The sequence below is a fragment of the Lepidochelys kempii genome, chromosome 1, assembly GCF_965140265.1.
Source record: "Lepidochelys kempii isolate rLepKem1 chromosome 1, rLepKem1.hap2, whole genome shotgun sequence".
Classification (NCBI taxonomy): domain Eukaryota; kingdom Metazoa; phylum Chordata; order Testudines; family Cheloniidae; genus Lepidochelys; species Lepidochelys kempii.
Window position 1 is genome coordinate 57,386,367 of NC_133256.1, and position 17,769 is coordinate 57,404,135.

At 40.6% G+C, this 17,769-nt stretch overlaps 2 protein-coding genes across 8 annotated transcripts in view; one reads left to right on the forward strand and one right to left on the reverse strand.

Moving 5' to 3' along the window:
• The window catches only part of LPAR6 (lysophosphatidic acid receptor 6), an 80,399-nt gene extending 63,730 nt beyond the window's left edge, over nt 1–16,669 (forward strand). For both annotated transcript variants that reach the window (XM_073344158.1, XM_073344168.1), the window contains one exon: nt 14,199–16,669. In XM_073344158.1, the coding sequence (XP_073200259.1) occupies nt 14,864–15,892 (1,029 nt within the window). In that variant the 5' untranslated portion in view covers nt 14,199–14,863 and the 3' untranslated portion in view covers nt 15,893–16,669. The remainder of the gene's footprint in view (nt 1–14,198) is intronic.
• RB1 (RB transcriptional corepressor 1) overlaps nt 1–17,769 on the reverse strand; it is a 172,314-nt gene that overhangs the window by 57,284 nt on the left and 97,261 nt on the right. The window contains exon 1 of one of the 6 annotated variants that reach the window (XM_073343974.1): nt 3,358–3,450. The exons of the other annotated variants lie outside the window; for them this stretch is intronic. Coding sequence (XP_073200075.1) covers nt 3,358–3,360 — 3 coding nt within the window. The 5' untranslated portion in view covers nt 3,361–3,450. Of the gene's footprint in view, nt 1–3,357; nt 3,451–17,769 lie in introns of those variants that run through there. 6 annotated transcript variants of the gene reach the window in all.

The window sequence follows — 17,769 nt, forward strand, 5'->3', positions numbered from 1 at the left end:
CACCACCATCAGAAGCTTCAATTTGGTCTCCTGATTCTTCCATGCTCTAGACTTGAGAGCCTGGCAAAAGTTACACCTTTGGGAGATACAGGACTCTGCCAAGCAATGGATACACTTAGACTGTCCACTGCTGATTGGGGCAACCTCCCAACAAGAGAGGCAGCATCTGAATGCAACAAGCAAGGCATGCTCAGCCAGACCAAATAAACTCCCTCCCCCCCCCCCCCCAAAGAAGGGGGGGAAGGAGAGGAAAAAAATCCAAACCTCAATCTACAGTCTAACCAATTTTATACTAACACTAACTAGAAACATTAAATTAACTACAGAAAAACTATAAAACATGCTACAGCATGCACAAGGTGGACAAGCTAGAGTGCTGTCTTAGGCCGAGACAATAGAGAAGGAACTGAAGGCAGTTCTCCCACGCAGCTCTATATACCCTGTATGTGCAGCACAAGATTGTACAGAGCGCATGGCACAGGCCAAATGGACACGGAGAATGGAAAATCTCTGATCAAGGGCTCGAGAGGTACATATGCACCTGAAGTGGAACAACTATATAGACACAACTGAAAGAACCATTGATCACTATTCTCTGAGCATGGTTTTTTAACCAGTTGTGCACCCACCTTATGGTAATTTCATCTAGACCACAGTTCCCTAGTTTGCTTATGAGACTATCATGCAGGCTTGTGTCAAAAGCCTCACTAAAGTCAGGATACATCACATCTACTGCTTCCAGCCAGCCACTAAGCAAGTAACCTTGTCAAAGAATGAAATTCGGTTGGTTACTTGTTCTTGATTTGTTCTTGACAAACCCACAGTGCCTATTACTTAAATCACCCTATTAATCTCTAGATGCTTGTTGATTGTTTAACAATTTGTTCCAATAACTTTCCAGATATCAAAGTTACATTGACTCATCTATAATTCTCTGGTTCCTCTTTGTTTTCCTTTTTTAAAGATAGGTACTATATTTGCCCTTCAAAACAGAACCCTTTGCTTTAATTTCTCCTCGGTGCTATAATATTTGTTTATTTGTTAGATTACTGTCGGTGGGAACTAACTCTTTAGTTCCCAAAAGCTACAAAAGGTGATGAATTTTGCAAAGTAATAATGGAGGTTTTTTTTGTTTTTTTTTAACTAGTGTTGTAAACAGATCAATACAATGAATTCTGAAGTTTCTAAAACCTCAAACTGCTGATTAGGTATCCAAGTGTTAATGGATTTTTCTCATTAATCTGTGATTATGTATTCCTAAAACTGAATTAATAGTGCCACTATGTCCTTGCCTGAAGATATGGGGAAATATTTACATGCAGATTTTAATTTTTTCTTCCTATAGTTCCAAATCTATTATTTTAATCACTCTTTTCACCACTGTGCCAAAGAAATCTAGAGATTCCATCTATTTTTCCAGATTCTGCATCTCTTCTTCTTTCAGAACTCCTTTGAATAAAAGATACTCTTTATAATTTTTTGTAATATTTGCATTTTTCTTCTCTCCCTTTTTCTATTTGACCACGAGTAAAAAACTACTTTGCTTATGCTGAGATCTTGCCTTTGCCATTCACAGCCTACTAATTAATTTAATATTTCTAGATGCTCTTTTGTTAGCATACCCTCAATATCTTACAATCTTGCAGGTTCGGAAAGATCCTTCATGGTTTCATTTTCCTTCTAACAATAATGACTTCTTCAGCAGTTATTCACTTTAAAACATCATTACAAGTAGACCGCATTGTAAAATCAATTTTTAAGCAGAACTCGAAATCAGTGGGGAATGCTACTTAAAAACCAATGGCAGACTACAGCCCTGAGTGGAACTGGTAGATAATCATTTTCATCATTAGTCTCTGATGTGCAGCGTTGTTCTCTGTAGCTTTATTAGTTATCTCCACTTGCTCTGCAACTTCTAGCAAGTCTTTCAAATTAACAAAGGAAACTATTCATCTCTAAACTCCAAAAATATCCCAAACTTAAGAACAGAACGTAAGAATGGCCATACTGAGTCAGACCAAAAGTTCATCTAACACAGTATCCTGTCTTCCGACAGTGGCCAATGCCAGTTGCCCCAGAGGGAATGAACAGAACAGGTACCAGTAATCATCAAGTGATTCATCCCCCGTCTCCCATTTCCAGCTTCTGGCAAACAGAGGCTAGGGACACCATCCCTGTCCATCCTGAGTAATAGCCATTGATGGACCTAGCCTCCATCAATTTATCTAGTTCTTAACACAGCCTTTTTTTTTTTTTAAACCAAAGAGCAACATTTTATAGTGTTGCCCTTCTGCTGAAGCCCTTTCTCCGCAATCTTTAAAGCTCTGCTGAAAGTTGTTCCACTGTGTAGTTTAGCTATGAGAAAAGCACTTTTTATCTTTGCAATTAAGCAGTTCTCCCCAAGGAGTGGGGGGAAACCAGAGGAAATTAAGAAATAAAGGTACCCACCCAAAGCTATCTAAAAAGTTATTCTAACATCCTGTTTTTGAAAATAAAATCGTTTGGAGACTTTCAGGGATTGGCGATAGTTCCTGCTGATTGCCTGTCACTCAGTTTGATTCCACGTCCATCTCTATGAATCAGAGATCATAACTCAGTGGTGAACAATGCACACAGCTAATTAAGATTTTTTCTGTACTAAATACAGCACAAAAATATAAACTGGCACAACTCCATGAAGAATTTTTTTTCTATGTTATATAAAAATCTACTAGTAAACCACTTTTACCTAGCAATTTACTTAACTGCGTACTTTGACCATTAGCATTGTCCATTTTATTTAGCTAAATTAACTGAAACCCTTTAAGAATTCCTCTTCCCTTGTCAATAATCTATGCTTCCAAATGTGCACACTTTGAATTTTCCTTAAAAACATTTTCCTACTCACTGTGCATTTTAATGATCATACTAATTACAATTATATAGTGGCCTCCATCCAAGCATCTCAAAGCACTTCACAACAATTAAGATTGCCTAATATCCCTTTGCAATAACAAGTATAATCCCCATTTCACTGATAGAGGAAACTAAGGAACAGAAAGTGTAGGCAGATTACTCAAGGTTCGGACAGGAAGTTTGTGGCACAGGAATAGTTCTAGTGATTCTCAGTCCCATGTCTTAACCATAACAAATTCCTTCCTCTTTTTACATATCTACATAGTAAAAAGAAACACAAATTATGTAACTATAACTATAGTTTAACTATAGATACAATACTTTCTACTGCCATCTCTCATCTGTGGAAAATAACTAGATCTGAGGTGGGCAAACTGCGACCCACAGGCCACCCCTCCTGCCCAGCCCTTGAGCCCCCGGCCCCTCCCCTGCTGTCACCCCTCCCCCACAGCCTCAGCTCACCATACACCAGCGCTCTGGGCGGCGGAGCTGCGAGCTCCTTCCAGGCAGCGCGCTCCTTCCAGGCAGCGCAGCTGCAAGAGCCACCGGCCTGTCGCACCCAGGTGCACTAGACTGCGCAGCAGCGTGGCTGGCTCTGGCTGGGCGGCACGGCTGCCAGCCTTGGTGCTCTGAGCGGCATGGTAAAGGGGTGGGGAGCGAGGGGGTTGGATAAGGGCAGGGGGTCCCAGTGGACAGTCAAGGGACAGGGAGCGGTTGGATGGGGCAGAGGTTGGGGGGGGTTAGATAGGCATGGGAGTCCCAGGGGACTTGGCAGGGGGCAGGGGTGTGGATAGGGGGCAGGGCATGAAATTTTAATGACACAGTTTAAGGCATATAAGGTACACAGATTCCCATGGTGGTGAGTCACCTATCAGCAAATTAAGTTTGTTATAACAGCATGTTGAATTCTATTGGCTTAAACAGTCTGAAAGGACAGAGAGAGTTGCAGTAGTGTTGTCACTATCAGAATAAATGAGATTAATAAAACATGTCCAGGATTCAATTTATTTACATGTGACACTAAGCCATACAGGATTCTGGCAACTGACTTGCTACTTACCACAACAAACCATGCATCTGATGAAGTGAGCTGTAGCTCACGAAAGCTTATGCTCAAATAAATTGGTTAGTCTCTAAGGTGCCACTCGTACTCCTTTTCTTCTTACAACAAAGACTATTACACATTTTTATGGTGTTGCTCTTGTGGCCAAAACAACTTTGAAAATTTGGAAGGCTTTCAAGTAATGAAACCCCTAAATTGTTTTATTTCAATAAAATGTTTAATTACTTTTTCACTTTTAGGTGGACATTAGGATTTAACAACCCTATTCATTTCCTAATTGAGGGCAAGGTGCCCAGCACTCTGGGGTAGGAAGCAGCAGAAGCTGTAGCAGCTGATGCTGGGAGCCTGTTATAGACAGAAATTTCCCACCTGTCTCCCTGCTCTATACCTGTAGCTGGCATACATGTTCCACCCACAAATGGCGATCAACAGGCCAGTGTACATTATGTACAAGTGAGGGTGACAGAAGCAGTGCTGCTAAAGAGGTGTGCAAATCCATTCTCTGCGACACCCTGGGATGATTTATGGCCTTTAATCTGATGTTGGCAAAAGCAGGGATGGGCTCCCCTCTGCCTCCTCCCCATCTGGAGACACCAAGAGGCTTGCTGATGGAAGCTTCATCTTTGCTAGTACTGGCAGTTGATCAAGGGCCCAAACTCAATCCTCACTCTAACAGAGGACCATGTTACACATGTAACCTCCATCCTACCTTCAATCTTGGAGCTAGGTTACAGATTGAGAGGAAAAAATCTCTTATAACTATATCAGCCTCCCAGCAGCTGTTTCCTCCTGCCCCAGACATCAAAGTATGCCCAAGAAAAGCTTGCCCTCACTAAGGAAGTGGAGGCAAGGTCATTAAAAGACAAACTGTTTCCAAAGTTAACTGGTAAAGAAACATTTTTTTTAAATGGGGCTTATTTAAGGGCTTTCCCTATCTGAAAAGCTGTTTGGGCCAACACTTTGAAACTTAATCCAATAAAAAGGAAAGAGGAAAACACTGGAAGATTGGCAAAGTGCTGGATCACGAGGACTCCAAGAATAACTGACGTTCTAGTTCTGTGGTTTTCAAACTGCGGGTCGTGACGCAGTCCTGTAAGGCACTGGGTGGTGGCGGCTCTGGTCAGCACCACTGACTGGGCCGTTAGAAGTCTCATCAGCAGTGCTGCCCGGCTAAGGCAGGCTAGTCCCTACCTGTTCTGACACTGTACTGAGCCCCAGAAGTGGCCAGCAGCAGGTCTGGCTTCTAGGCGCAGGGGCCAAGGTGCTCCACACTGCCCTCACCCCAAGCATCAGCTCCGCACTCCCATTGGCCGGGAACCTGCCAATGGAAGCTGGGGAGGGCCATGCCTGTGGGAGAGCTGCGCGGAGCTGCTTGCGCGCCTCCGCCTAGGAGCTGGACCTGCTGCTGACCACTTCCAGGATGCAGCACGGTCCACAGTGCCAGGACAGGAAGGAAGCCTGCCTTAGCACTCCCGCTGTACCCTGGCCAGGAGCTGCCCGAAGTAAGCCCGTGCCCCAACCCTGAGCCCCAATCCCCTGCCCCAGCCCTGAGCCCCCCCACAAACCTGAAGCCGCTTCCTGCACCCCAAACCCCTCATCCCTGGCCCCACCCCAGAGCCTGCACCCCCACCCCAGAGCCCTGACCCCCTCCCACACCCCAACCCTCTGCCCCAGCCCTGAGACCCCCAAACCCTGAGCCCTCATCCCCAGCTCTGTTGGGTCACGGGCATCAATAATTTTCTTCAACTGGGTCGCCAGAAAACAAGTTTGAAAACCATTAGTCTAGTCTGGATGGCCTAGCTGAGGAAATATAACACTATGTAAATGACAATGGCTAAAAGAAATTATGTTGGATATAAGGAAGAAAAATGTTATTTCTCCCTTATGATCCAAGATCATGTCAATCTGCCTGAATAGGATGGAGATATTCACACAGCAAGCCAGTGAAGTTCCATATAAACTGAAAACTTGACAGCACATTTAAGATTGAGAGTTTTCAACTATTGTTTCTGCAGGAAGTCACCTTCTGCAGCTTAAGATAAGGTCACTGCTTCTGTGTGTGTGTTACAAAATGCCCCATTTCAACTACGTGAATTGCCTGGGTTGAAAGTGAGGTCTTTCCTGTGAATGTGTAGATAGAAGTGGCGAAGAAATTTGTTTCAGTTCTGAAGCACACGGGAGCCTAAAAGTTGTTTCTCTGCTCAGCCCAATTGTGTAAGGACTTCTCGCACTGCCAGACAGGAGAAACTTATTAGCTGTCTGTCTGCAGGATCTACCTAAGGTCAGGCATAGCCAGCAGAGCAATGATCCAAGTGGGAACTAACAAGTTTCATGGAGGTAAGGAAAGGAAAATTCATGCCACATTGCTGTTTCTCTCACTTATGAAAGATAAAAAAAGAAACCAGAGGTCTTGGGTGTCTTGCTATAGATCAGATACCTGAGTTCCTGGATGAGTCCACTCACCATCAAAGATAGCAACATAATTAATATGCATCAAATGCTATCCTCACTTGATACCTTATACACTGGAGTATCTTTTTCTGAAAATCCTCCAGTTTGTCCTCTATATACAATCCTGGATGGGCCTCAAAGCCATGTAAAGAGAAGGAGCAGTGGATGAGGCCAGACGGAGATCTCCAGCTTGCCCCAACAGCAGCAGAAGCATCCCTCCCAACCCACCAGAGGACAACTCATGTGTGTAGCTATCAGTACCTTTCAGGAAGGTGTGAGGACCACAGTAGGGTATGGCTAGGGTCCTGACCACCTTAAATCAACATTTACTGTCTATTTAAGTTTAGAGAAGCGAGTCTAGCCATGAGAGTTGAGGCAAATCTATTACACAATTTATATTTCAAAAATGAGAAGCAAAATGCAAAACCAAAGTATGATCAGTTAAGCTAAAGCGGAAAATGCAGTGCAAACTCAAACACAGTATGTCACAAAGGAATTGAACCAATGTGAGAGACGCAGGGAGAATTTTTTCAGCTGCTTATATACCAATGCTAGGAGTCAGGGTAACAATGAAGAGGAATTGGAAATGCTGATTGATTAGAAGAAAATTTAATATAATTGGTATTACTGAAACTGGCATGACTGCCATGGTAAAATCAGTGGCTATAACCTGTTTAGGAAGGATAGTGTGTGAAAAAGAGATGGGGGAGGGTACTCTATACTAAAGCCTCTATTACCTATTTCAGAGTTATTGATAACTCAGAACCACAGGATCCTGAATGCATATGGATAAATGTGCTCACTAACAAAGTCCAGGAGGAGATATTCGTTGGATTCAGACCACTGAATTAAGCCAGACACAGGATGAGACACTCATTGTGCACCATCTTTGTGCGGAAAGAAAAGGGTTATGGGTACTTCAGTTTGGAAGACATATGCTGGAAGTCTCATTCAGCCAGTAGTAAAACATCATTAGTTTCCAATAATTATACGATTTTCTAACACAAAAGGTATTGAACTAAACACAAGGTAACTATTTTGAACCTCTTTGTGGATGCAGATGAATCAATCACTGGACTGGAAGTTGGTGGTGGCTGCCCAGGGACCAATGATCATGACCTGATAACATTCAATCTGAGCAAACAGCGGACCATCCCAAACCAATAATATTTATACTTGGTGATTCAAAAAGGCTAATTTCCCAAAGATGAGGAAAATTATGAGAAAAAATACTGGGAGGTAAAATTTGGACCAAAAAAAGTGAATGAAAATTGGGAGTTCTTTAAGAGGAATGTATTAGATGGCCAAAAAGCCAGAATCAAGAAAGAGGACAACTTTGGCAAGAAACCCATCCTGGTTTAGTAGTGAAGTTAAATTAAAAATTAAAAAAACAAAATATAAAAAATGGAAAAAGAGGGAAATAGCAAACAATATACATTAAAAGTTATGAAGTATAGAAAACGTCAGGGAAACTTAAGACATTGGGGGAAATGGATGGACAGCAGTACTAGGGATAAAACCAAGGATTCTTTTAAAAAGTCTGTTAGGAACAAAAGAAATTCTGGCAATGATATATGCCCATTACTAGATGGAGAGAGCAAAATTGTTAATGATGCAGAAAACAGAAAATGTCAGTACATATTTCTGTTCTGTATTTGGAAAGAAACAAAGACGTGCATGTATTACATGATGATAGAGTACTTTAATCATCATCTTCAAGGGATAAACATTTTTAAATAAGCATGCCCAAATAACTTCTACATAAGAGTCCTAAGAGAATTGGCTGAGTAGATCTTTGGACCGCTGATGTTAAATTTTTAATAAAACTTGAAATACCAGGGAAATTCTAGAAGACTCAAAGGAGTGGTAATGTTGCGCCAGTATTCAAAAAGGCAAGTGGGATGATCTGGGGAACGACAGGCCTGTTAGTCTGACATCAATTCCAAGCAAAATAATGGAAAAGCTGATACAGGATTCATTTAATAAAGGATTAAAGAATAGGATTATTATCATCATCAACATGGTTTTATAAAAAATAAACAAATCTGATTTCATTCTTTGATGAGATTACAAGATTGGTTGATAAAGGTAACTAGATGTAATATATTTAGATTTTTGTAAGGCATTTGACTCAGTACCACCCAACATTCTAATTTTAAAAATTAGCATATACAATACCAATTAAGTACACATTAAGAACTTGCTAACTGACTGATCTAAAAAGTAGTTCTCAATGGGGAATCATCATCCAGTGAGGGTGTTTCCAGTGGGGATGCATAAAGATCAGTTCTAGGCTTGATACTATTCAACATTTCATCAGTGATTTGGAAGTAAATATCAAATCACTGCTGATAAAATCAGAGGATGACACAAAGACTTACAGAATGGTAAATAATGATGAGGACAGGGCACTCATATAGAATGAGCTGGATTACTTGGTAAACTATGTCCATTCAAACAAAATGTGTTTAAATATAGCCAGACGCAAAGTTATCTAGGAACAAGGAATGCAGGCCATACTTACAGAACGGGGGACTGTACCCTGAAAAGCAGAGACAGAAAACTATTTAGTGGTCATAGTGGACAAACAACTCAATATGAGTTTCCATTGCGACAGTATTGCCAAAAGAGCTAATGCTATTCTTGGGGGGTATGAAGAAAGGAGTATTAAGTAGGAGTAGAGAAATGATTTTACCTCTGTGTACAGTGTGGGTGAGACAGCTACTGGAATACCATGTCCACATTTAAAAAGGAATGTTTAAAAATGGGAGAGCATGCAGAAAAAGAGTTTAAAAAATATCTGAGGTTGGAAAAAATGCCTTACAGGGACAGATTTAAGGAGCTCAATTGGTTTAGTTTATCAGAAAGAAGATTGAGAAGTGAATGTTTACAGTGTATAATTATTTTCATGGGGGAAAAACACTAGATGCTCAATGGTGCTTTAATCTAGTAGAAAAAGGCATAACAAGAACCAACACCTGGAAGCTGAAGCCAGACAAATTCAAATTAGACACACATTTTAACAATAAGGGTGATTAACCATTGGAATAAACTACCAAGGGAAGTGGTGGATTCTCTATCTTTCGATGTCTTCAAATCAAGACTGAATCCTTTCTGGAATATATGACTTAGCCAAACACAAGCTGTTGGGCTTGATACAGGACTAACTGCGTGAAATGTAAATGCCTGGGATATCAGGTGTATACAGTGATATCAGGAGGTCAGACTAGATCAGGGTGGGCAAACTTTTTGGCCTGAGGGGCCACATTGGTGAATAGAAATTGTAAAGCGGACCATGAATGCTCAGAAAATTGAGGTTGGGGTCCGAGAGAGGGTGAGGGCTTTGGTTGGGGGTGCAGACTCTGGGGTGGGGCTGGGGATGAGGGATTTGGAGTGTAGGAGGGTGCTCTGGGCTGGGATCAAGGATGTTTGGAGAGCGGGAGGGGGATCAGGACTGGGGCAGAGGGTTGGGGCACTGGGAGAGGCTCGGGGAGCAGGCTCCGAGCGGTGCTTACCTCAAGCGTCTCCTAGAAGCAGTGGCATGTCCATTCTCCAGCTCCCATGTGGAGGCATGGCCAGGCGTTTCCACACGCTGCTCCACCCTCAGACACCGATTGGAGCACTGAAAGGAGCCATTGGAGCACATAGGAGCCAGAGCGGGGCCATACCACGCATGGTGCGCCCCCCTCGACCCAGCACCCTGGCTCGAGTGCCTGAGCGGGGCCGAGCCGCATGGCATGGCCCCCGACCCAGCACCCCAGCTGGAGCGCCAGAGCGGGGCAAGCTCCAGACCCTGCTCCCCAGCGGGAGCTCACAGGCCAGCTTAAAACGGCTCGTGGGCCATAGTTTGCCCACCCCTGGACTAGATGCTCTAAGGGTCAGTCACTTCTGGCCTTAAAACCTATGAATTCACACTGGTCTTTTACAAAAGTAGTTATGCAATGGAATTGCATTTGTATCACAACTATGCTTTGAGAGTCAGTTTCTAAGAGAAGAATGTTTAAATGGTTTTTAAGATTTGAAAAAATCACATTCAAGAGACTTTTGGTGGACCACATGTGCCTCCTGGACACATTTTATAAGGATGCAATCACAAAAATAGGTTCATTGCAGTGCTCAAGTCCAACTGGAACACTCGAGAACACTGTTCCACAACTTCTCTGGGGTGCTGGAATGGAATCACGTGGCACTTCCAGTACTTCTTTTTTGGCACATGAAACCCTCTGTATCAATAAGAAATGCCCCAGAGAAAGCAACACACTAAAATCTACAATTAGTGTCTGATGAGAAGCAGGAAAATAAGTTAATCAAAAGGCATCCAGAATTAACAGAAGCTTGTTACTTAACTTACTCAGCATTTATTATTCTACAACTAGAATATTCTGCAGTCCATTTTTAAACACTTCTAAAATGCAAACTTAAATTATCTAAACATGATCATCAAATTGGTGCCAACGGTTGCTAATTGAAGTCCAATTTGGCTATTAAACTGTACAAAGAAACTCAGAGCAACAAAATAAAATGTGAGTTGAAGGAGAAAGATGTTTGGGTTTTCTAATCAAGAGCTTTCATAACCAGAAAGTTCAAAAGTCCATGTAAGTAATGTAACCTTTCTGGAGGTAACTATAAAGCAGATTACAACTGTTCATTACAGGATGCACTTGGAAATGGAGAAATTAAAAAAATTCCAAAACAGAGACTAGAATATTTGAACACAAACTCTTTGTAGTCAGACAGTTGAACCTCTCCAATTCAACACTGCTATCACCAAGGTGTTAATTTCATATAATAACTAGGGAGTACAAGATAGGACCACAGTGTAGCCAGTGCTTTCTGCAACAGGACAATTTTTAGCACTTTTCTCTGAGGTGCAGAGAGTTAGTGACTATGCTAATTTGGGGCTGCTTCAAAGCCCACTGAAGTAACTGGAAGGTTTATCTTTGTTTTCATGGGCTTTGCATCATGCCTTTTCAGCCGTAGATCTTAAATTGCATCTTTACAAGATGGAGAGATTGAGGCACAGACAGCTAACATGACTTGCCCAAAGTCACCCAGCAGGCCACTGGCAGAGCCAGGAACAGAACATAGGCCTTCCAAACCCCAGTCCAGGGCTCTATGCACTAGGCCTTACTGCCTATACACTGACATCCTAGCTGAATAAAACACAGACCTAGAAATCAGGTGACCAGAGATCTGTTACTTCCTGAGTGATCTTTGACCAGTGATTTATGCAAAAACGGTTAGACTTGCATGCCTGAGTGATGCATCTAAATCCATAGTTAGGCATTTACATATTGGTGCTTAATCTCATAGATGAGTTGGATTTCCATTAGTAAACTTATTTAGGTGCCTAAAATGTGGATCTAGGGAAGGGGTGGTCAAACTATGGCCTGCGGGCTGGATCAGGCCCATCAGGGGGCTGGATCCAGCCCACGGAATTGCCGCCTGTACCTGGACCCCTCCTGCAACCCAACCCCCTGCCGCACCCCAACCCATTGCCCTGAGACCCCTGCTGCACCCCTTCCTACACCCCAACCCCCTTCCCTGAGCCCCCTGGCTCACCCCTCCTGTACCTCAACCCCCTGCCCTGAGCCCCCAACCCCCGCTGCACCCCACACCCCTCCTGCACCCCTCCCTGAACCCCAACCCCCTGCCCTGAGCCCCCTCCCACATTCCACACCCCCTCCTGCACCCCAACGCCCTGCCCTGAGCTCCATCATACACCCCACACCTCTACCCCTTGCCCCAAACCCCTTCCTGCACACCGCACCCCCTCCCTCACCCTGCACTCCCTCCCACATCCCAACCCCCTGCCCTACATTCATGGCCCTGCATGCAGTTTCCCCTCCCAGATGTGGCCCTTGGGCGAAAAAGTTTGCCCACCCCTATCTAGGGGCTTAACTTAAGGCACCCAAGTTTGGGGTTACATATTTGTGCCATAGTTTTCTTTTACTAAAAAAGTGACTTGATCATAGTCCATACTAAGAAGAGGAACTAACCGCTGAGTAGAGAAGTAAAGTCAGGACTCCTAGGGCCTGAACCATTGAAGTCAATGCAAAGACTTCCATTTACTTCAGTGGGCTGTGGATCAGTCACCTAAGGCATAAGGAAGTGAAAACATAAAATATAACTATATATAATTGTCTTGCTTACAGTAAGCAAGACAACTGGGTGCTTTTAGCAACAACATGAAGTAAAATCTATGCTGTGACAAAGTTAACAGTGCACACATAGCCACAGTCTGCTCAATTCACCTTTCCAGCTCCAATATATTTAGAAATTGAAAACGGAGTATGCTTCTTGATTTAACAGGAGTCTCCAAGTGTGGACATTTAGCAGGTCATAAATGTGAGGAAGTAGAGCTCAACTGCTTCACTTCTATCAAGAAATCAGGGTAAAACTGTTTGGAGGGAAAGAGAAATTTGCTAGTAAGCCTTATCTGATGCATTTCGGATTTCTGTTTGCTAAGCCTCACATTGCAAAACCATGCCACACCCCTGTGAATAAGAAGTTCTTTAATATCTATCATCATTTACAATGGGAATAGACTATACACTATTTCCTAACCAAGCCATGGCTTAACAATTAGCTTGAGAAAATTGAATCAGTCACACATATGCACAAGGATTTCCTCTTTCAAGACTGTGAAATATGCATTTTTGGCACCAGAAAGAGACTAGCGTATCTAAACTGAGGGTCTCCTCGTGCCATCCTGTAAAGGAGTTCTCTTTAAAATTTACAAAGTATTTTAATAAGCAGAAATTTATTTTCATTGCATTAGGCAGTGCCTAGTAGGAATAATTACAGGAAGTACAAATAAGTGATTCACTTTACAAAATTACCAGAACCAGAGGTGTATAATTTATATTGTGGTAGAACCAAAAATGTATTAGGTGCTTCACAACCAGAGGAAAATGATTTCCTTGCCCCACAGAATGTACAATTTAAAAAAACAAAGACAAGTGAAAAGGAATACAACATACATGCACAGTGATCAAGGTGATAATAGGCATATCTTGTTAGAAATTTAGCTGTGTGATTTTGATTGTTAGGCTCACTAAATTCTCCTTCCCAATCTCACAACATATTGCTTTATTCTCCCTTCTACTTTCCCCCTCCCCGCCCCCAGTAACCCCCAGATTCAATTCCATTGTCTTTATAATCCTCCCTTCACATAAATTAAGTTCTCATAGGAAAAATAAAATATTTCCCAATGACTTTCTCTGACTTCAAAAAGTGCTGCTCACATGAGGAAAGTTATGCATCTGCTGAAGTGTTTAGAGAATTAAGATCTAAAACTGCTTAATCAGCTAGTCTGTTTCTTGATAAGCATTATGCATCATCACAAGGAAGGATACTTTTTACAAAATTACATCTTTAAGAAAATTTCAGAGGTAGCCATTAAGAATTTCAGAATGTATATAATTTTACTAACATAGAAAATGAAATGTTTAGATGTGGGAGTTATTCCGCCAGCCCAAAAATCTTTCATAACTAAAAAGAAACAAAAAGATTTTGCACTGAATTTGTCAAACAACTAAAAAAAAATTAAAAGCACTTTTGATGACAAGGGACTTTTTCCTGCTACATAAAGAGTTAATAGCAGACTGCTCCACCATTCTGAGCATTTGCATGACTCCGAGGTATATTCCCTGCAGACACATTATCTGATTAAAGAAAGGCAAACAAACTGAATTGAAACCATTCTTTCTTTAAGTCCAACCTCTTCTTCCTGTGATGTCATATTACAAATTGACTGAGCTCTTTTTTCCTCCCCCTCTCTCTTCAGAATAAGCAAGGCTTACTATACACTCAGCATCTGAGGAGGAGATCTAAATTCGGCAAGAACAAACACGCTTTGGAATTTTATTTCTGAATTTCTAAGCAGCCTGCTTTCCGCCCTGTGGGGTTAGCGTGCAGGCAAGTTGAAAAGCTTGTTTTACGGGAAGGCGGCAGTGAAAGAGGTGGAAACTCCTACGTCTTTCAGAGACCAGGAAATCTTTTCCTAAGTAATCTCAGTTACACACTCTCAGTTAAACAACTTTGGAAAATCTGCATTTAAAGTACTTCTCTACTTTTTGACTTGCAGTTGAACATAAAGTAGCAAGTTCTGTATCAACTTCATTAACACCTGGGAAAACAAGAGCGTGGAATTAAATGTAAGGATGACCTCATCTGTTGCTTGTAAGACTATGCTTATTATCGCCCAGGACTGGATGTGTGACTATTGTGGCATTTGGAAGAAAAGAATAATCTCCTAGTGATTCCCAAGGTAGTATCTTCCTACTGCAACGTTCATGTTTCACCTTGGAAGTTTTAAAGTAAAATGGAAAACTTATGAAATCACTCACAGACCAAATTCATCTGCAAGCTACCCAGAGATTTTAAAGGAGTTACAGCAGAAGGGCTGCTAACGAAAGGAATTCAGCATTGTAAATTTAAATTGCCCTTATAATGGTAAGCTCTAATTGTTCCACTGAGGACTCCTTTAAGTATATTTTATATGGATGTACGTTTAGCATGGTGTTTGTCCTTGGTCTAATATCAAATTGCGTTGCTATATACATTTTTACATTCACATTAAAAATGCGAAATGAAACAACTACTTACATGCTTAATTTAGCAATATCTGATCTACTTTTTGTATTTACATTACCCTTCAGGATTTATTACTTTGCAATAAGAAACTGGCCATTTGGAGATATACTTTGCAAGATTTCTGTCACAATGTTTTATACAAACATGTATGGAAGCATTTTCTTCTTGACTTGTATAAGCGTCGACCGCTTTTTAGCCATAGTGCACCCATTTTGGTCTAAGACTCTTAGAACCAAAAGAAATGCAAAAATTGTCTGTGTTGCAGTATGGATAACTGTACTAGCAGGAAGCATGCCAGCAATCTTTTTTCAGTCTACCACCACCCGAAATCACACTGAATATGAACAAAACACATGTTTTGAAAACTTTCCGGATACCACCTGGAAAACTTATATATCAAGGATTGTTATCTTCATTGAAATTGTGGGATTTTTTATTCCACTGTTCTTAAATGTGACCTGTTCTACGATGGTTTTAAGGACTTTGAATAAACCAGTTACATTAAGTCGGAACAAGCTAAGCAAAAAAAAGGTACTCAAAATGATTTTTGTCCATTTGGTGATATTCTGTTTCTGTTTTGTGCCATATAATGTTACCCTAATACTTTATTCTCTAATGAGAACACAAATATGGATTAATTGTTCATTAGTAACTGCTGTAAGGACTATGTATCCTATCACTCTATGCATTGCAGTTTCAAATTGTTGTTTTGACCCTATAATATACTATTTTACATCAGACACTATTAAAAACTCAATAAAAAAGAACAGATCAGCTAGAACATGCGATTCCAGATCCGCTGAAACTCAGGTTGCTGAAAATTTTATTCAACACAGCCTCCAGACTTTAAAAGCTAAAATATTTGACAATGAATCTACAATATAAACTGAAAGAAAATACTGGGACTGAAATGCACCTTTCTTCAGCTGTTAAAATGTTTTCTTGTACACTGAATAAACTTTCTTCACCTTAGAAAACTGTTTATATCATGATTAAAAATAGGAAAAAGTTAAATGTCAATTGTAAACATACTTTATAGAAAAATGTAATTACTGCAAGAATTACAAATATTTTAATAGTTGTCAAAGTTTTATCTCTTCTGCCTTTATGTCACAGATTCCATGACCTGTTATATAGACCCTGCTGTGTCTCCTTATAATTTTGAACCACACAAAAATAAACTGATGTTTGGAAACCTAAGCTCATACTAACAAGGTCCAAAAGTGTTTTACAATTCAACATATTATGAAGTTAGAAGACTAGGTCTTCTCATTGTTTGTGTTAACAGGCTAAAACAATTTAAATTAAAAAATTAAATTGTGAATACATTTTAGGCTGCAACTATTTTGTTTAGGTGTTAATTTCTTAATGTCTGGATTCTTCAAAGCATTGATCAAGTTATTGCAACTCTGGTGTCAGTTCCACACCCACCATCTTTCCTAGGATTTGTTTACAAAAGTTAAGCTACTCCTTTGTAAAAATAAATTTACAGATGGATTAAAAAGTATGTAAAGTTACTGAAACAAGATGTCAGTTATTTAAATATTGCTGACAAAACAAACTCAAAGCTGTTTCTAAGAAAGTATAGCAAATAAGACTAAAAAACTAAATTCTTTAAATAAGTGTTCTGTTTGGGTTGTAAAAAGAAAAGGAGTACTTGTGACACCTTAGAGACTAACCAATTTATTTGAGCATAAGGTTTCGTGAGCTACAGCTCACTTCATCGGATGCATACTGTGGAAAGTATGAGCTGTAGCTCACAAAAGCTTATGCTCAAATAAATTGGTTAGTCTCTAAGGTGCCACACGTACTCCTTTTCTATTTACGAATACAGACTAACACAGCTGTTACTCTGAAACCTGTTTGGGTTGTGTACTTTAACTTCAAAAGTGCTTCTTTGTTATTGAAAAAACATTGAGTATTCCTCACATGAACAAAGATATCCTGGGTGACACATTAAATATTCTTTTCCAAGAAGACAAGAAATGGCAGTTAGCTGTTTATTGTAAAGTACCCTCTCCTAGATGTTCTGTACGTCACATAAGCACCATAATTTTGATGTCTACGTGTTTTAATGTGAGCTTCTTATGTGAGATAATACAAATATTTATTTATTTGAGGTGCCTGAAAGCTGCTGCAATAAATCCAGGAATTTTTAAGAATTAAGAGCTTATATGAAGCAAGATGCAACTTTGATTCATCTTTACAAATAAGCAAGCAATACCCAATAGAACCATGTTTAAAAGTGGCATGTGTTTCATACATTCTTCAGCAGCCGGAGTACTGCGCTTACCATGCTCAGAATTTGTTTACCTTTACTGTAAAATAATACATATTTAAAAAGTTAAAGAAGTGTCAAGTGGTAGTTTCTTCCAAAGATGATTAAGTCTGGAATAAAAACTGAACTAAAGTATACTTGTGTTCTGGATTTCTCTGTTCAGTTATAGTATGCAGATATGTTACTAGCAATTCAAGCACTCTTACATCTGGGCAATCTGAAGAAAGGTGAATTCATGTTACAGAAAGCATGTATTGCACTTGCAATTTGATGTTCAAGTATATTGTCCAATTGTGTCTATCACTCTATGCAAGTTTTATTCAGATTTCACTTTAGGTTAGAAATACATATTGGTTACTGTTATTGAAAATGTACATTTGTGCTACTTGAAGAGCTTATCTTACCAGAATTTGATTCTGAACGACTTTGGCAGCCTAACCATACAGCAATATTACTATCCCACAGTCATATAGAAAGGAAAACC